General features: G+C 44.6%; 1 protein-coding gene across 3 annotated transcripts; it reads right to left on the reverse strand.

Annotated features, from left to right (window-relative positions):
* Positions 1-2,647: 2,647 nt before the first annotated feature.
* Positions 2,648-16,414, reverse strand: LOC8030739. Of its 3 annotated transcripts, none has more exons than XM_029974999.4 (7): positions 15,996-16,414; positions 14,725-15,072; positions 12,220-12,309; positions 9,141-9,464; positions 5,020-5,193; positions 3,678-3,851; positions 2,648-3,105 (listed from the first exon to the last, which is right to left on the reverse strand). In XM_029974999.4, exons 1-7 carry the CDS (start codon positions 15,996-15,998, stop codon positions 2,920-2,922), a joined length of 1,299 nt encoding a protein of 432 aa, XP_029830859.2. In that variant the 5' UTR covers positions 15,999-16,414; the 3' UTR covers positions 2,648-2,919. The 3 variants fall into 3 exon arrangements, with proteins under 3 accessions (XP_029830859.2, XP_029830858.2, XP_040067231.1); XM_029974998.4 differs by having other exon boundaries at positions 12,049-12,309; XM_040211297.3 differs by lacking the exon at positions 3,678-3,851 and having other exon boundaries at positions 12,049-12,309.
* Positions 16,415-20,853: the final 4,439 nt, after the last annotated feature.

Below are 20,853 nucleotides of genomic sequence, written 5' to 3' on the forward strand. Positions count from 1 at the left end.
AAGCAACCTGAACCCCGGCGTCCTCAGCACACGGGGCGCGGAGTTGGAGAGAACACTGGAGGAATTGCTTATTAAAATCTCACGTGGAGCTAGGCTCGTGAAAGTGAAGTAGTGAGTGAAGTTTTGAAGAACGGGGTGGTGTTTGGCATTTGCCCCATGAAGATAGTTATTGTTATTTCCCTTTTCCCCTGGTTTGACTTTTCCCAACCTTCCTACTAATGTCCGCAGAGCCCCGACCACACGCCCCACAAGAGGATATTGAGGGAATATTTCAACAGACAATTTGAGAACTTGTTTTTCGGGCCGTTTCATCAACTTTCTACTCGGGGCTGGAGTCTGGGCTTCATCACCACTGTGTGTTCATCGCGGGGGATTGCGGTGTTCTCAAAAACGGGTGCGCCCCTGCCCAGATTTGGGGTGGGGGGTCGCAGAGGCAAAAGGGGTTTGGTTGCCATTTTCGTTCCATTTGTTTCTTAGTCGTAATACGAGGTAAGACATCTCCTTTTTGTTATGTTCTGATAGTTGCTCTCAATTTTATTTTTTAATTGCTTTCGGTTGTTTTTCCCATTGTCAGCGTACCAATGGTCGCCCCGCTTGCTCGGGGGACCAGGCAGGCAGGGACAGTCTGGCTTGGGGCTGGCAAATGTCCCTTTTGCACCACCCCGCCGACGCACATGCTTGCGGCCGTCCTAGAAGTCGTTCTAGAACTTTAGGACGGCCTAACTTGACACATTACGTGAAAAACAAGCGGCTCGGTGTTGTTGTGCCCGAAAGATGGTCATAGAAATACGTCATCAAGCGCCACCATACGTCATCAGCGTCATGTCACCGCCGTAGCGCCGTGTAGAAAAGGTGCGCTTTGGACTTCATTTCTGCTCGTTAAGTGTTTCGTGCGCTGGACTGTGAGGCGACCGCGTCTACATCTACGGATTCGACATCGACAGCAGTGTCGACATCTACGGCGGCTTCCGCAGGAAAACGTGGCCACCCACGCAAATACGCCATAGCCTCCTTCAGTGTCCCCCTCTAGGCGTCGTTCTAGACATCGTCCTTGAGGTCTTCCTAGACGTCGTCCTAGAAGTCGTCCTAGAAGTCATCCGAGACGTCGTCTTAGAGGTTGTCCAAGACGTCGTCCTCTCGGCGTCCTCAAGGCGTCGTTCTCGACGGTGCCCTACACATCGTCCTCTAGGCGTCGTTCTCGACGTCGTCCTAGACGTCGTCCTTACGGTTGTCCTAGAGATCGTCCTAGAAGTCTTCCTTGACTTCTAGCACTCTTAGACGTCGTCCTTGACTGGCTTTCACCTTCCTACACCTAAGCAATCTTAGGTGTACTCGTTTAATTTTAAATGTATACGTGACTCTGCAGTATGATATTGATCGGAAGTTGCCTGACATCATATAAAATCGCCTAAAAATGTTTTAAATTTTTTTAATGGGAAAGGGGGGAGGGTTCAGTGTCTTTTTAAGCTGTCGGTAAGTTCACTCTCTTTGGCGAGCACGCGTCAGTTCTCACGTCTGTACAGGACCCTAATGGGCATTCATTCGAACGCGCGTGTATATCCATTAAAATTCTCAGGGGACCATATAAATGTTCATGAGTGTTCTTGTACATCCTTGCACATCCAAATTAGGGTAAATGTGGAACAATATAACTCTTGCAGTTTCATGCAGACGAATGTTGTGGTGTATGCGGGCATGCTCATGCGCTTGCTTCTACGCATTTTCTCACGAATGCGGTTCTGCAAGCATGAACTGCTATATTATGTAGACGGTCGTCTGTTACGTGTGTGCGTCTACACTTCTCGATCCAAGCACACGTGACGTGTCAGACACTTTAGGAACGTGGGTATTTTAACTCATTGCAAAAGCCTTTCACCCGACACCTGGCGCTTTTTCTCCTTCGATTATTTTATTACTCTCTCAGTATTGACCGGCACAAAGAAAACGTTTTGATTTAAACATGGATTTTTTTACCTGTCGCTTTTATGCAGATGTCGCGTCCTTGAAGATACATCTGTATGGCAACGACTTTCCAGGAACCATTATTGAAAGTACTAATCGTTTCTTGAGCGAACTCACGCAAGTCCACGCTTTGCCTCTCGGCTTACTTATAGAGTGCCGTCGCCTGAGGCAAAACACTCCGAAAACACTCAATATTAGCTTTAAGAAGAACTGGCGTCAGCAGCAAAACTGGCCTCCAGACGGCGTATAGCTATAGCCACACCCACAACCGATACGCTGACTTGTTTGTATTCTAAATTCAGTCCTTCTCCCAACTGATACCGGCACTAGAGTAGCTAATTTTAAACTCGAACTTTAATAGACCTCCGTTTTTTTACAAGCATACTGGTCGATATCCATTCGCTTGTTTTTTTAAAGAGTTATTTTCTAAAACAAAAATTGCCACAGGAATTGCTCTCGCCGTAATAACAAGCTACTCTCCACTTCATAAAAACACGGTAGACCAACATTCAGCGATTGGCTCAACGAGTTTGCTTGGTATCACGGTAAAGAGCAGGGGAGTTTGCCAGTTCACCTTTTCGTCTCCTTCCCTGAGCGCATTCATGGAAGTAGCGCGCATAAAGCGCGAAACCGGTCAACTGGTATCTTTACACGAGTCGCAGGGCGGTGTCAATGCACCTTTGGAAACGTGGTTCGTCTTTTTTATTGACGTTTTTTTATGCTCCTGGAGAGCTAGCGTATTTGTTGTTGTTTCCCGCTTGTTTTCCGGCGCATCGGAGCTCGACGGACGAAAACTGGTTAGCCGATCACAATCTTCAGCGCTGGACTCTTAAGTTTTATGCGCAACTCCGGTGACCCCGGTTGACCCACGGAGAAACCTCTCGCGGATCGCCTTGACCTTCGCTTGACCCCCTTGGCCGCTGTCCGAACGACCAAGTCTGTGCTCGCGGGACGCGTCTAGGAGGTCGACGGTTCCCTTCGGAACAAGTTCGTGAAAATGTCTCGGGACGCCGCGGGTTGATGCATATTTTGCAGGAATTCCGCGAAGGCGTTCTCGTTCCGGTACACGTTCAGACGATCGAGTATGTCGCTGCCCATCTGTCCGAGTCCCTGGAGCATCTCTCTGGCCGCCTCGGGGAGTCTCTGCAAGTCGGACAGCAAACGAGAAACATTGCGATACGTTTTTTTTCGTTCGTACTGTGCTCCGTTTGACACAAAATTTGGCCCCAGCCGACGCGGAGAGCAAGTCGTCTGCTTCTGGCGTAGGAGTTGCGGTGACGTCACAACGACGCCGAGCTCTGATTGGCTTTGATTGGAAGGATAGCGAACATACCTCAATGCTAGATGCCTCAAGGTTTACCCACTATTATTATTATTTTTTTTTAATCAGCCAATAAAAGTTCGGCGTTCTGACATCATCGCAAGTCTTGTGCAAGAAGCAGACGAACTTTCGCTCCGCATACGATTCAATGGAACCAATCAAGCAGTTCAAAAAGTATAACGTCATGGCGCGCCGTTTTTGTACGCTGGCTAACATCGGCTAAACCGATCACACACAACGAATAATTCCGGGATTCTGCGCATTTGTTGTTGTTTTTTTTTTTGGAGCGCCGATGCTCCATCTGTGTTCCTCGTGCTCAGTCCAGGATGACCGTAAGACATTCCCTCGCTCTCAACTTAACAGCATCAGGAATTGTTGTGCAATTGCCACTCACCTGACTGCTGCCTTGCGTATTCTGTCCCGCGTTGGCCAAAGTACGAGCGTCGAGGTTTGTGCCCTCGACCTCAGCTCGAGTTGCTTGTTGTCCCTGCTGTTGAGGCTGAAGGTTGCGCAGTCCCTGCATCAACTTGTCGAAGGCGTTCTGGTCGATGATACCCAGAAGAGGCCGCTGTAAGAAAAACCACAAAAAAAAACTTGTCAGACCTTTTATCCAGACGTCCATCATGTCAGGCGTCCATCATGTGAATGGTTCAAAATATTGATACAAAAATTAATGTATTTACTATTTACCTAATTTGACTCCAGAAAAGTTGTCTATTTGCTGGGTATCTTATTAATAAGGACCGTTTTAACAAAGCATGACTAGACGACTGTGAGGATGAGATTTATTATCCCAAAACCTTGTTTAAAAGGTCACGCCAAGATTCTGACTCCAACACTGATCTTGTTGGCACGATTTTAATGAACATGATTGTAAACCTGATACTGGGGCAGAAAGAGAACACAACAGAAGGTAGTAAAAGAGGAGGCAACGTCTCAAACTCAGCTGCAAAGTTTGCAGCTGAGTTTGAGACGTTGCCTCCTCTTTTACTACCTTCTGTTGTGTTCTCTTTCTGCCCCAGTCTCAGGTTTACAATGATGTTCAACTTACACCAGCTCGCCTGCACTCTGACTACTTTTACGATTTTAATATTTTCCCGTGAATCGACCATATGCAAAAATTGTTCGAACGTCTGGCAACACTCTGTGCGCTGCCATATTTGTTGCGTCGAGTCTCTCCAAGTCGGACAGTAAACGAAAAACATTACGATACGTTTCATTTCGTTCGTACTGTGCTCCGTTTGACACTACTTTTGGCCCCAGCCGATGCGTAGAGCAAGTCGTCTGCTCCTTGCGGAGGAGTTGCGGTGACGTCAGAGCGACGCCGAGCTCTAATTGGCTTTCATTGGAAGGATAGTGAATATACCTCAATGCTAGATGCCTCAAAGTTTAGCCACTGATTTTTTTTTTTTTTTTCAATCAGCAAATAAGAGTTTGGCGTTCTGACATCATCGCAACGCTTGTGCAAGAAGCAGACGAACTTTCGCTTCGCATACGATTCAATGGAACCAATCAAGCAGTTCAGAAAGTGTATCGTCATGGCGCGCCATTTTTGTACGCTGGCGAACATCGGCTAAACCGATCACACAGAACGAATGCGCCGTGATTCTACGCATTTGTTTTTTGGTGCGCCGATGCTCCATCTGTGTTCATCGTGCTCATTCCAGGATGACCGTGAGACATACACTCACTATCAACTTAACAGCATCAGGAATCGTTGTGCAATTGCCACTCACCTGACTGCCGCCTTGCGTATTCTGTCCCGCGTTGGCCAAAGTACGAGCGTCGAGGTTTGTGCCCTCGACCTCAGCTCGAGTGGCTTGCTGTCCCTGCTGTTGAGGCTGAAGGTTGCGCAGTCCCTGCATCAACTTGTCGAAGGCGTTCTGGTCGATGATACCCAGAAGAGGCCGCTGTAAGAAAAACCACAAAAAAAAACTTGTCAGACCTTTTATCCAGACGTCCATCATGTCAGGCGTCCATCATGTGAATGGTTAAAAATATTGATACAAAAATTAATGTATTTACTATTTACCTAATTTGACTCCAGAAAAGTTGTCTATTTGCTGGGTATCTTATTAATAAGGACCGTTTTAACAAAGCATGACTAGACGACTGTGAGGATGAGATTTATTATCCCAAAACCTTGTTTAAAAGGTCACGCCAAGATTTTGATTCCAACACACTGATCTTGTTGGCACGATTTCAATGTTTTCCTGCGAATAGACCATATGCATAAATTGTTCGAACGTCTGGCAACACTCTGTGCGCTGCATCTTTGTTGCGTCGAGATTCCTTTGCTGTTTGTCAATTTCGTATCGTTGTCGGTAAAAATCGAGGCCTACTGCTCACTGTCACCGACCCTCACCCACACCTCCGAGATTAGTGTTAGTATTGTTTTAAGCTCTTCTTGGGTATGTAAGCATGTGCTCGTCGACCCGCCGCTCGCTGGTTTCTCGCCGCAACCAACATCGCAGACGTACATTTCAGCTCGAAATCCGGCTTTGAGTACCGATAAGGGCACGGGCGCTTGGTTTTCAAAAGCGATTTCTCTGCGCGGGTGCTTTTGCAAGCGAAGGATTTTTCCGAACTACGATTTTGCGCCCTGGCCTTTGTTAGAGCCAAAGCCAACTGGTGAGACGGAGCATGTTCTTCGGCGCCCCACTAGATGGCGCTGTGCACTCAGCATATCGAATATTCCAAACAGAAATGGAAATATGTTTACGTATATTGAAGTAACTCCCTCAAGACAAGAATTACTATGACCAAATTCTCGATCTGTCACAAAAGAGAATTTGTGAAACCTGGAGTTTCCAGTCTCGTGGTGCTTTTCGCGATTCTTTTTTTGCGCCAAAAAACAAAGCAAAGCAAATGAGACTTTAGATGTTGAGACACTGCGAAGCCGATCGGCCGTATGGCGCCACTGGCCTGTGTATGACCAATTGAACAAGTTCAGTGCAACTTTTAAACTGGCGTCTTTGGCGTGCGTCACGCAGTAGTGACACACGATCACACGCCAGTATGATGCTTGCGAAAGGAGGAAACATAAATAACACATAAAATTCATTCGAACTGGTAAACTTCCCACATGGTAAAATGAGACCGAAGCGTCCATTTCTGTTTCTTGATACTGTGTTTTCAAGACGTTGAGGGGAAAATAGCTCACTGCAAGAGGGCAGAGATAAGCATATTCAAAGCGTGTAAACACCTGTGACGTCACAACGCGCTTCGGGTAGATGTCTACCCAAACGTTCCAAAATGTCAAAATTTATTTTCTGGATTTTTTTTTTTTTAGTTAATGCGTGCTCTTCTGCCTGAAATGTGCCTCCGACTGGTGCGTTCACTGATCACTGACTCTGTTTCCACGATCTTAGATAGTGACGTCATGACGGGATTGCGATTCGCCGCGATCCTCTGCGGCACAACAGCGGATGCGAATACGCCACACGCCTATTGTTTTGTAGGCTGCTCTGCCGCAGTCTAGTTGAATAGTTGAAGGGGACATTATCTGGCAAAGGTAACGGCCCTTTATAAAAAGACCTTAAATCAAAAGAGGGACATATTTGAGGAGAAACAGAAAGGGCGAGGGATCTCTTACGGAAGGGATAGATGTATCCACTTTTTTATTATACAGGGAGAGTGATTTTTATTGATTATTTGATTGATTGATTGATTTTATTACGTGCCCAAAACACCCTAAAGGTTTTGAGATTGTCGCACAAAAAAGTCACCTTTACGTTAAAAAAAATTACCATTCAAAGACATGAAACACATAAAAGCCCAAAATAAATTATATTAAGTCATAATAAATTATATTAAAGGTACTTTCCGCTGTTCCAAAAGTAAAATATGGCAAACAAAAAAATTGTTCTATTACAAATCTTTTTTTTTTTTAATTCGTTGTAATAGTTATTTTTCAAATTTCTAGTTAGGATAAAACGTTTCGCAATGTCGTGTGAATTTTGCTTGGATACGTAACTTTATGCTGCCTAAAATATCATGTATATCAGTATGACCTTAGATTAGTTTCTGTAAAAACATCACTTGTCGGCAATTCCTACAGTCACATAAAGCGCTGAGGCTGAAAACCCTAAGATAATGGTATTAGAAGTATAATCTCCTGTGAAAATGGCAATTATAGACTATGCGAACCAAACGCTTTGTTTCTACCGCTTCAAAGCGCTCACATTCACTTTCCGATAAATTGTTTCACGCGGCCCCTATACAGGGTGTTTGATTTTAATTCGAGCATATTGATTACAAGAACTCCTTGAAAGGCACAGTAATGAAGTTTGTGCAAGTGAGTTATACGGCCAGGGGAATATTATACAGGTGGATGATCTTCACATTAAGTCGAATAATTAGCTAGGACTTTTTAATTAAAGTTTGATTAGTGAAAATACACATATGATTTAAATTGTAGAATCTGTGAATGTCATCAAAAAAAGTGAAAGCCGTTTACAACTCCCTGTAACGCCGAATTGGAGCGCAGCTCTTGAGGAGGAGGAGTGAAGGGTACTGAGGGGAGGGTAGACCCCTCCTCCTCCTCCTCCTCCCCTCATTCTTTAATATGCTCCGGGGGGTGTCACGTGACCTCGGGGGGGGGGTCACGTGACTTCGGGGAGGGGGGTCACGTGACCTCGGGGAGGCGTGACCTGGGGGTCACGTGACCTTGGGTGTCACATGGGAGTCACCTCAAGGTCACGTGACCCAAGGTGACCCCCACGTGACCTCAGGGGGTCGCGTGACCTTGGGGGTCACGTGACCTGGAGGGGTCACGTGACCTCGGGGGTCACGTGACCTCAGAGGGGTCACCTTGGGGTCACGTGACCTTGAGATGACCTTGGGAGGGGTCACGTGACCTTGGGGAGGAGACCACGTGACCTCGGGGGTCACGTGACCTCAGAGGGGTCACGTGACTTGGGGTCACGTGACCTTGGGGGTCACGTGAGCTTCAAAGGGTCACGTGGGGTCATCTTGGGGTCACGTGACCTTGAGATGACCTTGGGAGGGGTCATGTGACCTTGAGGGGTCACATGACCTTGGGGTCACGTGATCCCAAGATGACCCCCAAGGTCACGTGACCTTGGGGGTCACGTGACCTTCAGGGGGTCACGTGGGGTCACGTGACCTTGAGAGGGGTCACGTGACCTTGGGGGCACGTGACCTTGGGATGACCTTAATTACGCCGACGCCGACGGCGACGCCGACGCCGCTCAAGCCGGGAACGGGCCCCTAAGAGCTGCGCTCTAAAATGACTAAACCAGTCAATTGTAGAACTTGAAGCACGTGGGAAGCGTGGGGATGCACCAAATTTATCACTCGTGCAGCAGGCGCAAAGCTAGCGGCACAAGACACCTGTACAAACCGCATTACTGCGCCTTTTACGAATTTGTTTTAATAAATTTGTTAGAATTAAGCTCAAACACCCGTTATAGGAGCCTCAATTTACGCAAGTGAGCGAAGCATTTCATGCCCATATCTACACTACCAGCTAGACTAGAGTCACTGTAAGTAAGGTACGCTTCAGAGTAACGCCACTTCCGCCATCTTGTAGTTTAAAATCCTTGTTGCCAGTGGCCTGAAGATTTATCTTAAATCGCATGGAGCACTTCTTTGTCCTCCAGAAACGTTAAAGCGGTCCGCAACAGAGCAAAATGATATTTCCTTAGCTTCCTGACAGCGCATCAAAAACTCAGGAAGTCGAATTTTTGAATCGTAGCTATCGCCAGTGGCTCTCGCATTACACTACAAAAGAAAATGGCGGCGCCCACAAGACACTCCGAGAATAGGGTGCCGCTGCTGTTAGCGTAACTAATTAAGTGGCTATAATCTCATCTCCGCTTAAGTGTCGCATCACCTGGGTTCCGGCCTGCCCATGCTGTCCACCCGCAGCAGGTGCGCCAGGGTTAAGCTTTTCTCCCTCGAGGTCCGGGTATAACCTCGGGGCCTGGGTAGCGGACACTTGTTGCCCTTGCTGCTGGTGCTGCTGATTGTTGCGGAGCCCCTGCAAGAACCTGTCGAATGCGTTGGGCGCGAAGCCTGGGTCGATAATGCCCGAAGGCAATCGCTCGAGGATCCGTGATGGCAAATTAGTAAGGTCAAACAGTCCGTTGAGTGGAGACGCAGTACTTGTCCTGGAGGGCCCTTGAGCTGGAGTTGCTGTGGCTTGCCGCCGCACTCTCTGAAAATAGCCACCGATTGAAGGTGCTGTCGGTCATTTTGACAGGTCCCAATTGGAGGTTCAGGAAACCTAAAGGGGACAGAAATCTGCACAATCGTTCAGTTTGGGACCTTTGCGGAGAATACGTTCGCTGGGAAGCGATTAATAATGACGTTGAAGTTACTTGATATACCATCTTTAAAAAGAAACAGTGAAACTAACAAAGACGAGCAAGAAGAGACTATCTTAAATTCTTAGCGCTGTAGTATCTTCGAATTCTCTTTGACCGTCTTTTGCTTGGTTCGTTTTTATTAATGGAAAACAGTTCTTTATCTTACCAATACGTTATTTTATAACTCGTCGCTGGTTCTAAATTTTATCCTAAACCTATCTATTTTTTACCGGGTCATTGATATTGGTATGGAGAGTTGTACGGGCGCGTTTTTTTCTTGGGATTATTATTACTAGACCTAGAAACTTCTTTACGTCTTTGTGTGTCGTTAGTATTATTATTACGAATATTGGACAATTCTATGTTGCTCTCTGCTTTCGGAGGGGGGGGGGGGGGGGGGGGAGTATAAAGGCTTGTAACGCAACATCTGAGTTGATTTTTTTTCTTCCCCCTCTCTAAGTTTAGAAAAATAAAACAATTGACCAATTTGCACTATTTCTATAGCATGCATTGCTTGGCTGTCCTATGTTGCTCTGAAAATGTATTCTTTTGTTTGTTGGACTGTTTTTATAGATAATAATGGGGGCGAGGGGGAATCTTTTAAACTATTTTCCTATTGCTAGCAGGGCAAAACTGCCCCCTTCAAAAGTACGCTTCTTCAATGTAAATAATTAAAACGCCGAAAACACGTAGAACAAGTACAAGGAACGACGTACGCCACAGAGCGCTTTGTGGTGTACGTCGTCCTTCTACGTGTTTATCGTGTTTACGAGCTCTAATGCTCTACAATGTATAACCAACTCGCCCAAGTTCATACGCTTCCGCAATGCTTTTTCAGTCACGTTCAAGACAAATTAAATTTTTCAGAGCTCGTGCGGCGACAATGTCTACACTACGCTCTTGAAAGAATGAAGCTCGTGTAGTTTCATTTGCAGTGAGTAGCTCTTATATAACAACCTACTGTAAATCATCGAAACGTTTTGCAGTTTTGCAAGTTGTATCTTGAAATTTTTGTTTAGCGCTCTTTTAAGAACCCCCTTTTTTAATTTTTTTGTATATTCTTTGCTTTTTCCCAAGTTCTTGCGTGTGTCAATCTGGCAACTAATCTGTACATTAAACTTCCAATTCGAAGGATTATGGCTTATTTGTTTCGCAGCCACTTTGAATGTGGTTGCCCTACTGCTGCAGTGACAAATGAAAACTTGGGCAATAAATCGATTGTATTCGCTTTCGAAACTTTCTGCACATTTTCCTGTTCGAAGCAACTAGCCACTTTAATTGCAGGTCTGTGTCTCCGAGAAACCCCAGAGTTCATACATCTGTTGTTCAAGATGATTCAACAATATTTACTTTAAAAACGTTCTGGAATTTTTTTACGAAGTTTCAATAAATGAACAATAAATATTATTGTCTTTTTCCAGGAAGAACACTAATGTATCTCGTATAAATTTACATATTGTTTCTCGTAAATAAGTGTATTTAAAGCGTCGTTATTTTTATTGGAACTTGTTTTATCTGTATTTGATAATTAGTGCAGGATCAAGAAACATTATCAATTCAATTCAAATGCTGAATGTAGCAGGACTTTGCATTCCCTTAGGGGTTGAAAGGGTCTACGAATCTTTTTTAAACTTCAGTTTCCACGCTCTCTGGGTTTCCATGAATATCATCATTTAAATTTTCACCAGCATACAGCAGACTAAAATATCAAATCTTAATTCTAAGTTAAACCTTCAAAATCTGACCTCTTAAGAAACATCAAGTCTTTCCAGCTTCATATATTAGCCATCAAAGTTTTATTGTTTATCTCCGCATGATACTAGCATCAGCAAAAATATGTGGACCCTTTCAACTGCCAAATAACAGAACACCTGAGAGGGGTACAAGCCTCATTTTTCTAACAATGAGTGAGTACAAAACTTACAAGGTATCAACAAAAACCCATGCTTTTTTTTTTTTTTTTGCCATTTCTGAACGACAACCGGCTATTTCAAAGAAGTGCATCCAACAGACCGATCTCATCAGTCAATTTGTCCACGCCACCGCTGCCGCAAATGCGTTGAGGCAACTTTAGTCTTTCTGCACGCGCGAGAACATCGCTAGGGCTCTGCGAAGGCAACCAAGAGTCGAAAGTTAAGGCGGCGTCACCCATGCGCCGAAAAGTTTGTGAGATTGGTTTGCTCAATACAATTTCACGGACCTCAAGTGTCATGATTATGTATTAAACAGCCCCTGACTAAGATAATATTCTTCATTTCGTTGCACGACTAACAAAAACAAAATCAAAACACTTTAAGAAGATAAGCTATGCTTATCTTTTTATGCGGATACTCAGAATATGAACTCAAGTATACGGATACGCAAATAAGCTATGCTAACCCAAAATCGTTATTCTCTGGTTCCAATAAATGTGTTCAGAGTCCTAAAACTGACCTGCGATTTATCCTGCAATGAGGTTGACTCTGACGCCGTCTCTGCTTTCGTCTCGTTAAAATCTACACTTCCTTCAGGCTCCGTTTTACGTGCCATGGCCTCTCGTAGTCTCCGGTAGAAGTCTGGTGAGAATCCCGGATCGACCGGTATGCGAATAGGAGGTGGTCTCACGATTGGTTCGGTGACTGCGCCGGGGACGTCTTGGACTTCGAGAGTCCCATTTTTACTGGAACTGGTCTCGGACGTCTGGGATGTGTCGTTCTGAAAAATTTTATCCGAAAATGATTATACCTATATCTAATTCGCATTGCATTGTATTCAAATCATCGTATCCCATTCTACTTACAAGAAATTATAATACGTATTTTAATGTACATCATAATTCTGCAATAATCATGGTATATCTCAAAGTGAACATTAGCAGTAATACTGTGACATTTGCTTCGTTCGTCGAATAACAGTACTCTTCTAATACAGAACCGCAATTACTTTACAGATGCTAGTTTTATGTTTACAAATCAGCTAATAAACCCCACCAGAATGTTTTAACGTCCTACAAATGTTTCAATGCTACTTTAAACAGTTTCAAAAAAATAAATTATATTACGTTGTGCATTATCTCCCATATTAAATAAATTGTAGACAATAATTGCAACCTCAGGCCATAATCGTCTTGGTCAGTTATGAAAAATGTAATTTTATCCCCAGTTACGCCGTCATGCATTGAAGTACGCCCTCTACTTTGGACTTTTACCATCAGCTCCTGCAGTATAACTGAATGCCAGAATATGTACTTTAATACGTTAACAATATTGAACGTGTTGCTGCCTGAAATCTGACATGTATATGTAAAATCGACGTGACGTATTATGTGAACCCGCGTCCTTTGGTATTACAAATAAATCATTTCTATTACCAAAGGACTCGGGTTCATATAATACCAATGAACTGGGCTTCATATATGACTTAGGAGGATGACAGTTTATGGATGGAAGGTAATGGTCATACATTCTGCGTCGGGCAGCACCTGTGCCACCTCAGTTAGAAACATTTGAACCCCGTCCTTCATCGGAACTTAAATTTCGCCTTCTCTTACACAAGCTGTCTCATCAATTTTGGGAGTAATCTACCATTCTTTTATACATTTTTCACCAATATTGCAGTGTTCCTTATGCAATTTTGATCATTTTCTCCTTCGTTCTTTCACGCTTGTCAGCAAATCCAGGTTCTCATGCCAAACTGGTTTCCCCTTCCAGGAGGGCTGTGCCAAAATACGTTTATTTTAAAATCTGCGTGTTCAATCAATCCAACTTCATGGTTCGGTGTTGAAGAATGCTTAAAAGACATATTACGAGGGCTATACGTAAGATGTCTAATCACTGTGTCGATTTCCCCCTCGTCATTTTTTATTTGAATACACCTTGAGTTAATGCTATCAGAGACCTGTATCTTAGTTTTCAATTCGTCTAGTCGATAGATTAAGAAACGCATTATTATGTTCACGCTTTTCGCCTTGTGATTTGTCCTCCTCAAGCAGAGTCATCGGAAGTCACTGTGCTTTTTCTGTTCATGATTCGGTCAGCGATGATACAACACGTACAGAAACAAGACGAACATCATGATGCTGCGCTTTTGGCGCTATCTGATTGGTCCCATGAGCTCGTAGCGTCGGCTACGTATGGACTTAAGGTAAAACGAAGTACATAGGTATAATAGATCTTTTCCCGAATCGAAGCTCTCCTTGTGGCACGATGGCACGAAAAAAATTCTGGGTACCAGTTGGCCACTTAGTTTTGCTTTCAGTTTCAGATGCATCAAAATCATCGCGTCGTGACGGAACACGCTGCTTGCGCGTTTATTGCTGCGACTTCCTATAAGTGTACAATGCTGTAGGCGTTGCCGAGAGATACCGAGAAAAACACCTGACACTGTTTTTGTTGTTTCCGATGTGCCGGATTTTGGACAAAGCTAGGCAAGTGTAGAACGATGGATTGCAACGTCCTTGCTGGTTCCCTTGTCGTGCAGCACGTTCGCATGCGCGTGAAGAGAAGTTATGCAGGCTTGGAAGTTCACGTGCTTGGCTGCAGGAGTACAGACGGTGGCTGTCTGATCGAAACCAAAGCCATGCCACTTCGCTGCGTGGCTTACTGATTCCCAGCATGCAACGGGCACAGTGTTGCATGGAGGGATTTTTGAAAGTGGCCTATTAAGTCAGTCAACCCATTCGTTCGCTATGCATACACCATATTAGTGTGTGTCCTTTTTCTCCAAGTCAACAAATTAACTTCCAGTGATGTGCAATGATACCGGAATACCAAGTTTGACGGATTAATTAATCGGGCACTTTCAAGGGGATGGTCAAGCGCATTCATAAATAACATTACGTCCATCCTAACACGTAAGCACAGCGATCGAGTTGCATGTATATGTTCGTGCGTGAGACTCCTATAAATCGACCCTTCTGTAAATGACGTACTCTTCCTGGGTGCTGCCATATCTTTATCTATTAGGCTGTGAAGTACAATCGTAACATGCGCAGTAGCTCTAATTTCTAAGCATTACGCACGCCGTGCGATAGCCCACAGCCCGGTGACAAGGCAAATCTTTTCTGGGCCATAGGCAGATAACTGTGGATAACTTTTTTTTTTTGTTAAGAGGAAATGACGTGAAACCTACCTCGGGAGACTGATCTTCGGAAAGTATTTCGGAAAGGTTCACGTGGACGAGCTTGAACTCGGGATGGGGTTTCCCGGACTGGCTGTTCGGAACTTGGGGAACCCTGAACCTCTTGTAGTAGTCGGGCGCAAACCCAGGGTCGACGATGTCCGGATACGGCCGGCGGAAGTTCCCCGGGGGCCAGTTGGGAGGCCGTTGTTCGCCGTAGCGCCACACCACAATGTCCCCATCCGAATCGGCGCTAGGAGCCAACTGAGTGGTCGCGGTCGTGGTGCTTGTCGTGGATTTCACGTCATCCGCCATGGCGGCTGCCGCCAAGAGCAGCACAGCGAAAACTGCGGGAGTCAACTATTTGGAACAAACAAGAATGTCTGGTCAAAACTCTATCCGATCAGAGAATTTGAGTCCCGAATGTTACCAATGGAGTCTAACACGGTGCCGTAGTGAAATAGTTATATGGTTTGAGTACAAACGAAGGAGAGCTGTCCTGCTTTTGCACAAGGTACCGGACGCATGAGGAAAGCTGACACCGAAGATAAGCGGTTTTGTACAAGAGTAGGGAGCCGTTATCTGAACGTAGCGAACTTGGACTGATATGACGCTAGTGTCGAGCCGGTAGGGCAAGTGCGTCTCAGATAATGTATATACAAAGGAATATACACAAAGGAAAGCATATACACAAAAAGTATGAATCTGAAAACCCAGTCCCTCATGGCTCCTACGTTCTATGGGCTAAAGAAATCAATGCGCGTGTTGTTGATTTTTCCCGACAGGTATGAAACAGAAAAAACTTTCCGGTTGTAGTAGATAGGCTGTACTTAATCACGCATCATTTTTGGCAAGTATGGTAAGTAATCATATTTTCCGATTTATAAAAAAAGGCTCAAATTAAAATCAAAAGAGCATGATCTAGTTCGGGTACGTTTCTCTTGCTTCTACGGTGTCATTTCTTTTGATTTCAGTTCTTCGGAATAACATCTAACTTCGGTTATGCTTTTTTAGTTCATAGTAACTTCGTCTCAGTATTCACGAGATAAATATTCATGAATCAGTCGTCCCGTAAAACAAACTGAATATTAATCTACTCGTGGCTGCAAAAACGTCTAAACATTGAAACCATAAAAGACGCCCCAATAGAGAATTACGTAGTCATTTATTCACAATTGGGATATCTAATTAAAACTTCGATTGAGACATTTCGGCCATCTATATACACCCAAAGCAAAAAGTAGGTCAAGAAAAATGTATCAAAAACGTCACTTTCAACTCACCATCAATGCTGTAGTCAGCAGCAGCAAAAATTCCAAGCGACCTCGTCCTAGAATTGCGAGCTGACGTCTGAAACAATAAGCTCAAGGGCTGTTACTTTATATACAGAAAAAAAAAAAACAATATTCCCTACGCGCTATTGGTTCGACACGAGGGTGACGTCGCTATCAAAGGAAACACTTCTCTTATAGCCTAATCTGAGTGCAACCTTTCATTTTCGAGATCGCCTAGGTTATCCCAAAGACCTGGTCTTCGCGCTACGCAACCGTTTTAACCTTTCCTGGCAAAGAAGTTCGAACCAAGCAGAGCAAAAAGAAGAATCTCAGGACGGCTCTCACGTACACCTAGTTTGGCACTTCCACCTTACCGGCGGCGGATCTCATGTGTACCATCCCATTCGAACCCTCGACGCCCTTGAATTTTGTTTTCTTTTATATGCGCGAGCTGCCTGGAGCTTCGTGTTGCGATATGTGGCGTTTCCCGGACCCGTTCAGGGGCCGGAAGCAACTAGCAGCCAATTTGTGAGCCGATAAACTTGGGGCAAACGAGTCGTCGTCGTGGTCTCGGAAGAAGCCGGCCCTGAGCGGCGGCGCCGATAGCAACACCGACGGAAATCGTTACGGCTTACGGCACCGCGGTCTTCGTCGAGTCAGGAAGTCGACCTCAGGAAACATCAACTTATGGCAAAAAGACGCTTCGGACTTGACCGAAACATCGAATCCAAAACTACTGCGCATCCAAAAATTGCATAAAGCGTATGAACCCTTCAAATTAATCGCCTTCTGCACGCTACCACTTTTGCTCCGACACTCTAACAAATAAAAAAAAAAAAAAAATAAGAAAGAGCTGATCGCAAAAGAACTTTGAACTTTTAGGAATTCTTCATCCTGTCCATATTTTGCACCCAGAATAGTTATTTTAGTCGCCCCTTAAAAAGGGTTCTTCGTGAAAAACACGTAAGATATTCTTTCAAACTCATTCTTTGATGCGAGAGAGTTCTTCATTGCCCGGTTGTTTTTCTAGTGCGCCAGGGGGCGATAGTTTTCGAGGCGAAACAGTTCTTCACGAGCTGAAACAGTTCTTGGGGTGTCAAAAAACCTTTACAATTTTTTTTTTTTTTTTGAGCGTACGATTATAGAACGCGTTTTGAACATGCGCAGTACAGTAGATCCCTCCAGCAAAATATCATAGGTCGCGCATGAGTGCACAGCTTAATGACTAGGCATTCTTTGCCTGAATGATGCGCGCCTTAAACGTGAATATAAATTCCTGATAATAAAACTCGAGACTCAGGAACACAGAAAGAGACGTCCCCTTCTGTGTTCACGAGTCTCGGGTTTTATTACCATGAATCACCACCAGCTAGCTTTTTTTTTTTAAGGTATTATTGCATTTATATGGATTCCCTGCAAATCTCGCATCTTCTTTCACAAGGTACTCAAACAACGGTGTTGAACCTCATTTTATTTGGATGAACATGTCCTTTTGTAGTTCGTATAAGCTATTTCTAACAGTCTGCTACCCAAGAAACTGCTACCTATTTTGAAAAGGACAAAGCGCGACTTTGAAAAGAATCTGAAAAGGTTCTTGAAAACAAAAACGAGTTAGAAGTGAATTCTAGAGTATTTTTATCTCGTGAATATGGATGTCATGTTCGTTTTTCCTGGCCATGTAACTAAACGCGACAAAACACAAAGACATGGGCAAGGACAAGCAGAACGTTTTGTTCTCTGGAGGAAAACTCAAGGAAACTCAGTACGCGTGCGTGAGGACCTCTCGCTTTCGGTGCGCACGGCTTGCATTAAACTCTTTCATTATGGCGAATCACTGAACTTCATTTTCAAAATTCGCTTTGACAAACTGTACGTCAACGGCAGTTGTTTCCAGTATGACTCAGCGGCCGACTCCGTCACAGAGATTCCTAGATAGCAGCGATGACCTCTCTCTGATCGGTCGCCGCCGATCGAAGTCTTTATACGTCACTACGCGACGTATAAAGACTTCGAACCATACAGTCACGTTCACTAATATCTGTAGCCTCCTTATCAAACGTGGGGAGTTCAGTGACTTTATTCAAGATAACAATTCTGACATCTTCATTGTTACAGAAACGTGGCTAAAGCCTGAGATGAGTGGCTGTGCAATTTCCCCCCTAACTTAATGTTTAATATTTACCGATGTGATCGGCCCGCACAGAGAGGAGGTGATGTGCTAATAGCGGTAAAAAAAAATGCATTGCTCCCTTTCAAATTACTGCCAGCTCCAATATCGAGGCTACCTATGTTTGTGTTACATCGTCCTGCACAAAAACTATTATCGGTGTCTGCTTCCGACCTCCGAATTATAACGGCACGTATTGCCACGAGCTTCATTCTCTGCTGCTTGAAATCAATGAGCGGTATCCAAAATCACATGTCTTAGTCTTTGGCGACTTTAACTTCCCTAACATAGATTGGCTTAGTCCAGGGGTGGCCAAGCTGCGGCTCGCGAGCCGCATGCGGCTCTTCGCGTGTTAAAGGGCTGCTCTTGTTCCCTCCCCTCCCCTACCTCCCACACACACAAACACAGTCCCACACACACACTCCCCCGCCTCCCTCCCGGTCAGACGAGCACTTCCCCAAAAAGAGAAATGGAACGCGTTTTAAATAGACAGACAGGTTGCAGTTTGGTATTCTTGTGCTACTACCTTGCGCACAGTTGGACTGCTTTCGACTCAGACAGATTGAAAGTAGATCGAGTTTCGTGTATTGCTCTGGACTAAAGTTTGCCCCCCTCCCCCTTCCCCCCCTGCAGCCCTTGGAAGTTTCGTGGTTTTGTTTGCGGCTCTTAGGCCGGGTCAGCCTGGCCACTTCTGGCTTAGTCTCACAACTAGTGGATCCAGTGAAGCCAGGGATTCGCTCGATCTATGCTTAAACCATAATCTCACACAAGTCGTCAACAAACCTACACGTGAAGGCAACATCCTTGATCTTATTCTAACGACGTCTCCAGACCTGGTGACATCCATTAGCCAAACGAAAGATTTTAGCGACCACAATTTGCTGACTGTGGAGTTATCCTTACCCATTCATTACAGAAACCCATCCTCAAACATTATCAAGGACCACTCCAAAGCCCATTTCGACGCAATGAACAGCAATCTTTCTGCATATCTATATCGTTGTATACCGCCAGTTTTTACTCTAGGCCGGTAGAAAAGAACTGGTTACTCTTTAAAAACAAGTTAAATTATCTCGTTGACCTGTTTGTACCTTCCGTCCATGTACGGAGCGATGATTGCGACCCATGGTACAACAAAGCATTAAGGTCCCTCAACAATAAAAAACAACGATTGTTTAGAAGAGCAAGGCGTCCAGACTGCGACGCTGCCTGGGATGCATACTTTTTGTGCCTTAAGACCCACACTCGGAACCTTCGTCTGGCTAAACATAAGTTTTTTCTTTTTTTTTTAGAATCTTTTTTTATCCTGCGTAACAACCCGAAACATTCTGGAAGATAATATCCCCTAACTATCGCTCCTCCTCTATCCAGCTAACCGATGAGGACGGGTCCCCAATATCTGAAACGGACTGCGCCACAGTACCAAACGACAATTTTTCGTTTGTGTTTACATTAGAAGACGCCGACGTCCCTATATTATTAGCACTATTAGCACTAGCCTATGGAACCTATTGACATCTCATGTGCTGGAATAGCGAAACTCCTTGACAACTTGAAATTAACATTCTCTGGAGGACCTGACGACATCACCCCCAAAATTCTTCACTACACCAAAGCAATGTCCAGAGAATTTCTCTGCTTTATATTCTCACAGTCCTTATTGCAGGGATGGCTACCATCCGACAGGAATCTTGGTAAGGTCGTTCCGGTTTTTAAAAATGGGGATCGTTCTTCGGCTTCGAATTACCGCCCTATATCTCTAACCCGCGTAGCCTCAAAATTTCTAGAGCATATTATCTACTCAAACGTTGTATCTCATCTTGAAAGTAATAAATTATTTTACAACAAGCAACACTGTTTTCGTAAGGGACTGTCTTGTGAGACGCAGCTCGTAGAATGGACCCACGAGTTATACACTAATTTTGAATCCGACCACCAGACTGCCCTATTTTTTTTTACTTTTCGAAGGCTTTTGACCGCGTTGCCCACTGTCGCCTGCTTGTCAAACTTTCATGCCTCAGAAATGACCTTCTCATTCTCTCCTGGATCCGGGATTTCCTCTCCTCTCGCACTCAATTCACCCCAATGGATAGTTCTTCATCCACCCGCGCTGAGTTTATCTCGGGAGTTCTCCAAGGCTCGGTTCTTGGCCCCTACTTTTCTGATCTTTATTAATGACATTTCAGGCAAGACTTCCTCTAACATCCGCCTTTTCGCTGATGACTGCGTCCTATATCGAAGGATAGTTTCTTTTGAAGACCATCTTCGACTTCAAAGAGACCTGGACGAAATCCAGGCATGGTGCACCAGGTGGTTAATGACACTAAACAAATCGAAATGCAAGTTAGTCCAGTTTTCACGAAAACGACAAGGATCTCAATTCTCGTAAAAATTAGAAAATAACTTAGTTGAAGACGTCCCGTGCTATGAATACCTCGGTGTGACTCTAACTAACGATCTCACCTGGAACGCTCACATCAAGCTTATATGCGCTGAGGCGTCTCGCTGCCTCGGTTACATAAGACGGAACTTGAAAGTGGCTCTCCCATTCGTGCGAAAATTGGCTTATGAGACATACATTCGACCCAAATTGGAATATGCTGCGGCCATTTGGAGTCCTCACCAAATATACTTATTAAATCATATCGAGGCAGTCCAGAACCACGCTGCCAGGTTTATCTTGAAGAAATATGATTGATC

The sequence above is a fragment of the Ixodes scapularis genome, unplaced genomic scaffold (genome assembly GCF_016920785.2).
Source record: "Ixodes scapularis isolate PalLabHiFi unplaced genomic scaffold, ASM1692078v2 PGA_scaffold3__209_contigs__length_174095766, whole genome shotgun sequence".
Classification (NCBI taxonomy): Eukaryota; Metazoa; Arthropoda; class Arachnida; order Ixodida; family Ixodidae; genus Ixodes; species Ixodes scapularis.

What these genes read in the sequence shown, in the direction of transcription:
- LOC8030739 (XM_029974998.4), bottom strand. An exon ending in ATGGGCAGGCCGGAACCCAG is followed by an intron (nt 5,194 to 9,140) that starts GTGATGCGACAC and finishes TTTTTCTTACAG; the next exon opens with CGGCCTCTTCTGGGTATCAT. An exon ending in ATACGCAAGGCGGCAGTCAG is followed by an intron (nt 3,852 to 5,019) that starts GTGAGTGGCAAT and finishes TTTTTCTTACAG; the next exon opens with CGGCCTCTTCTGGGTATCAT.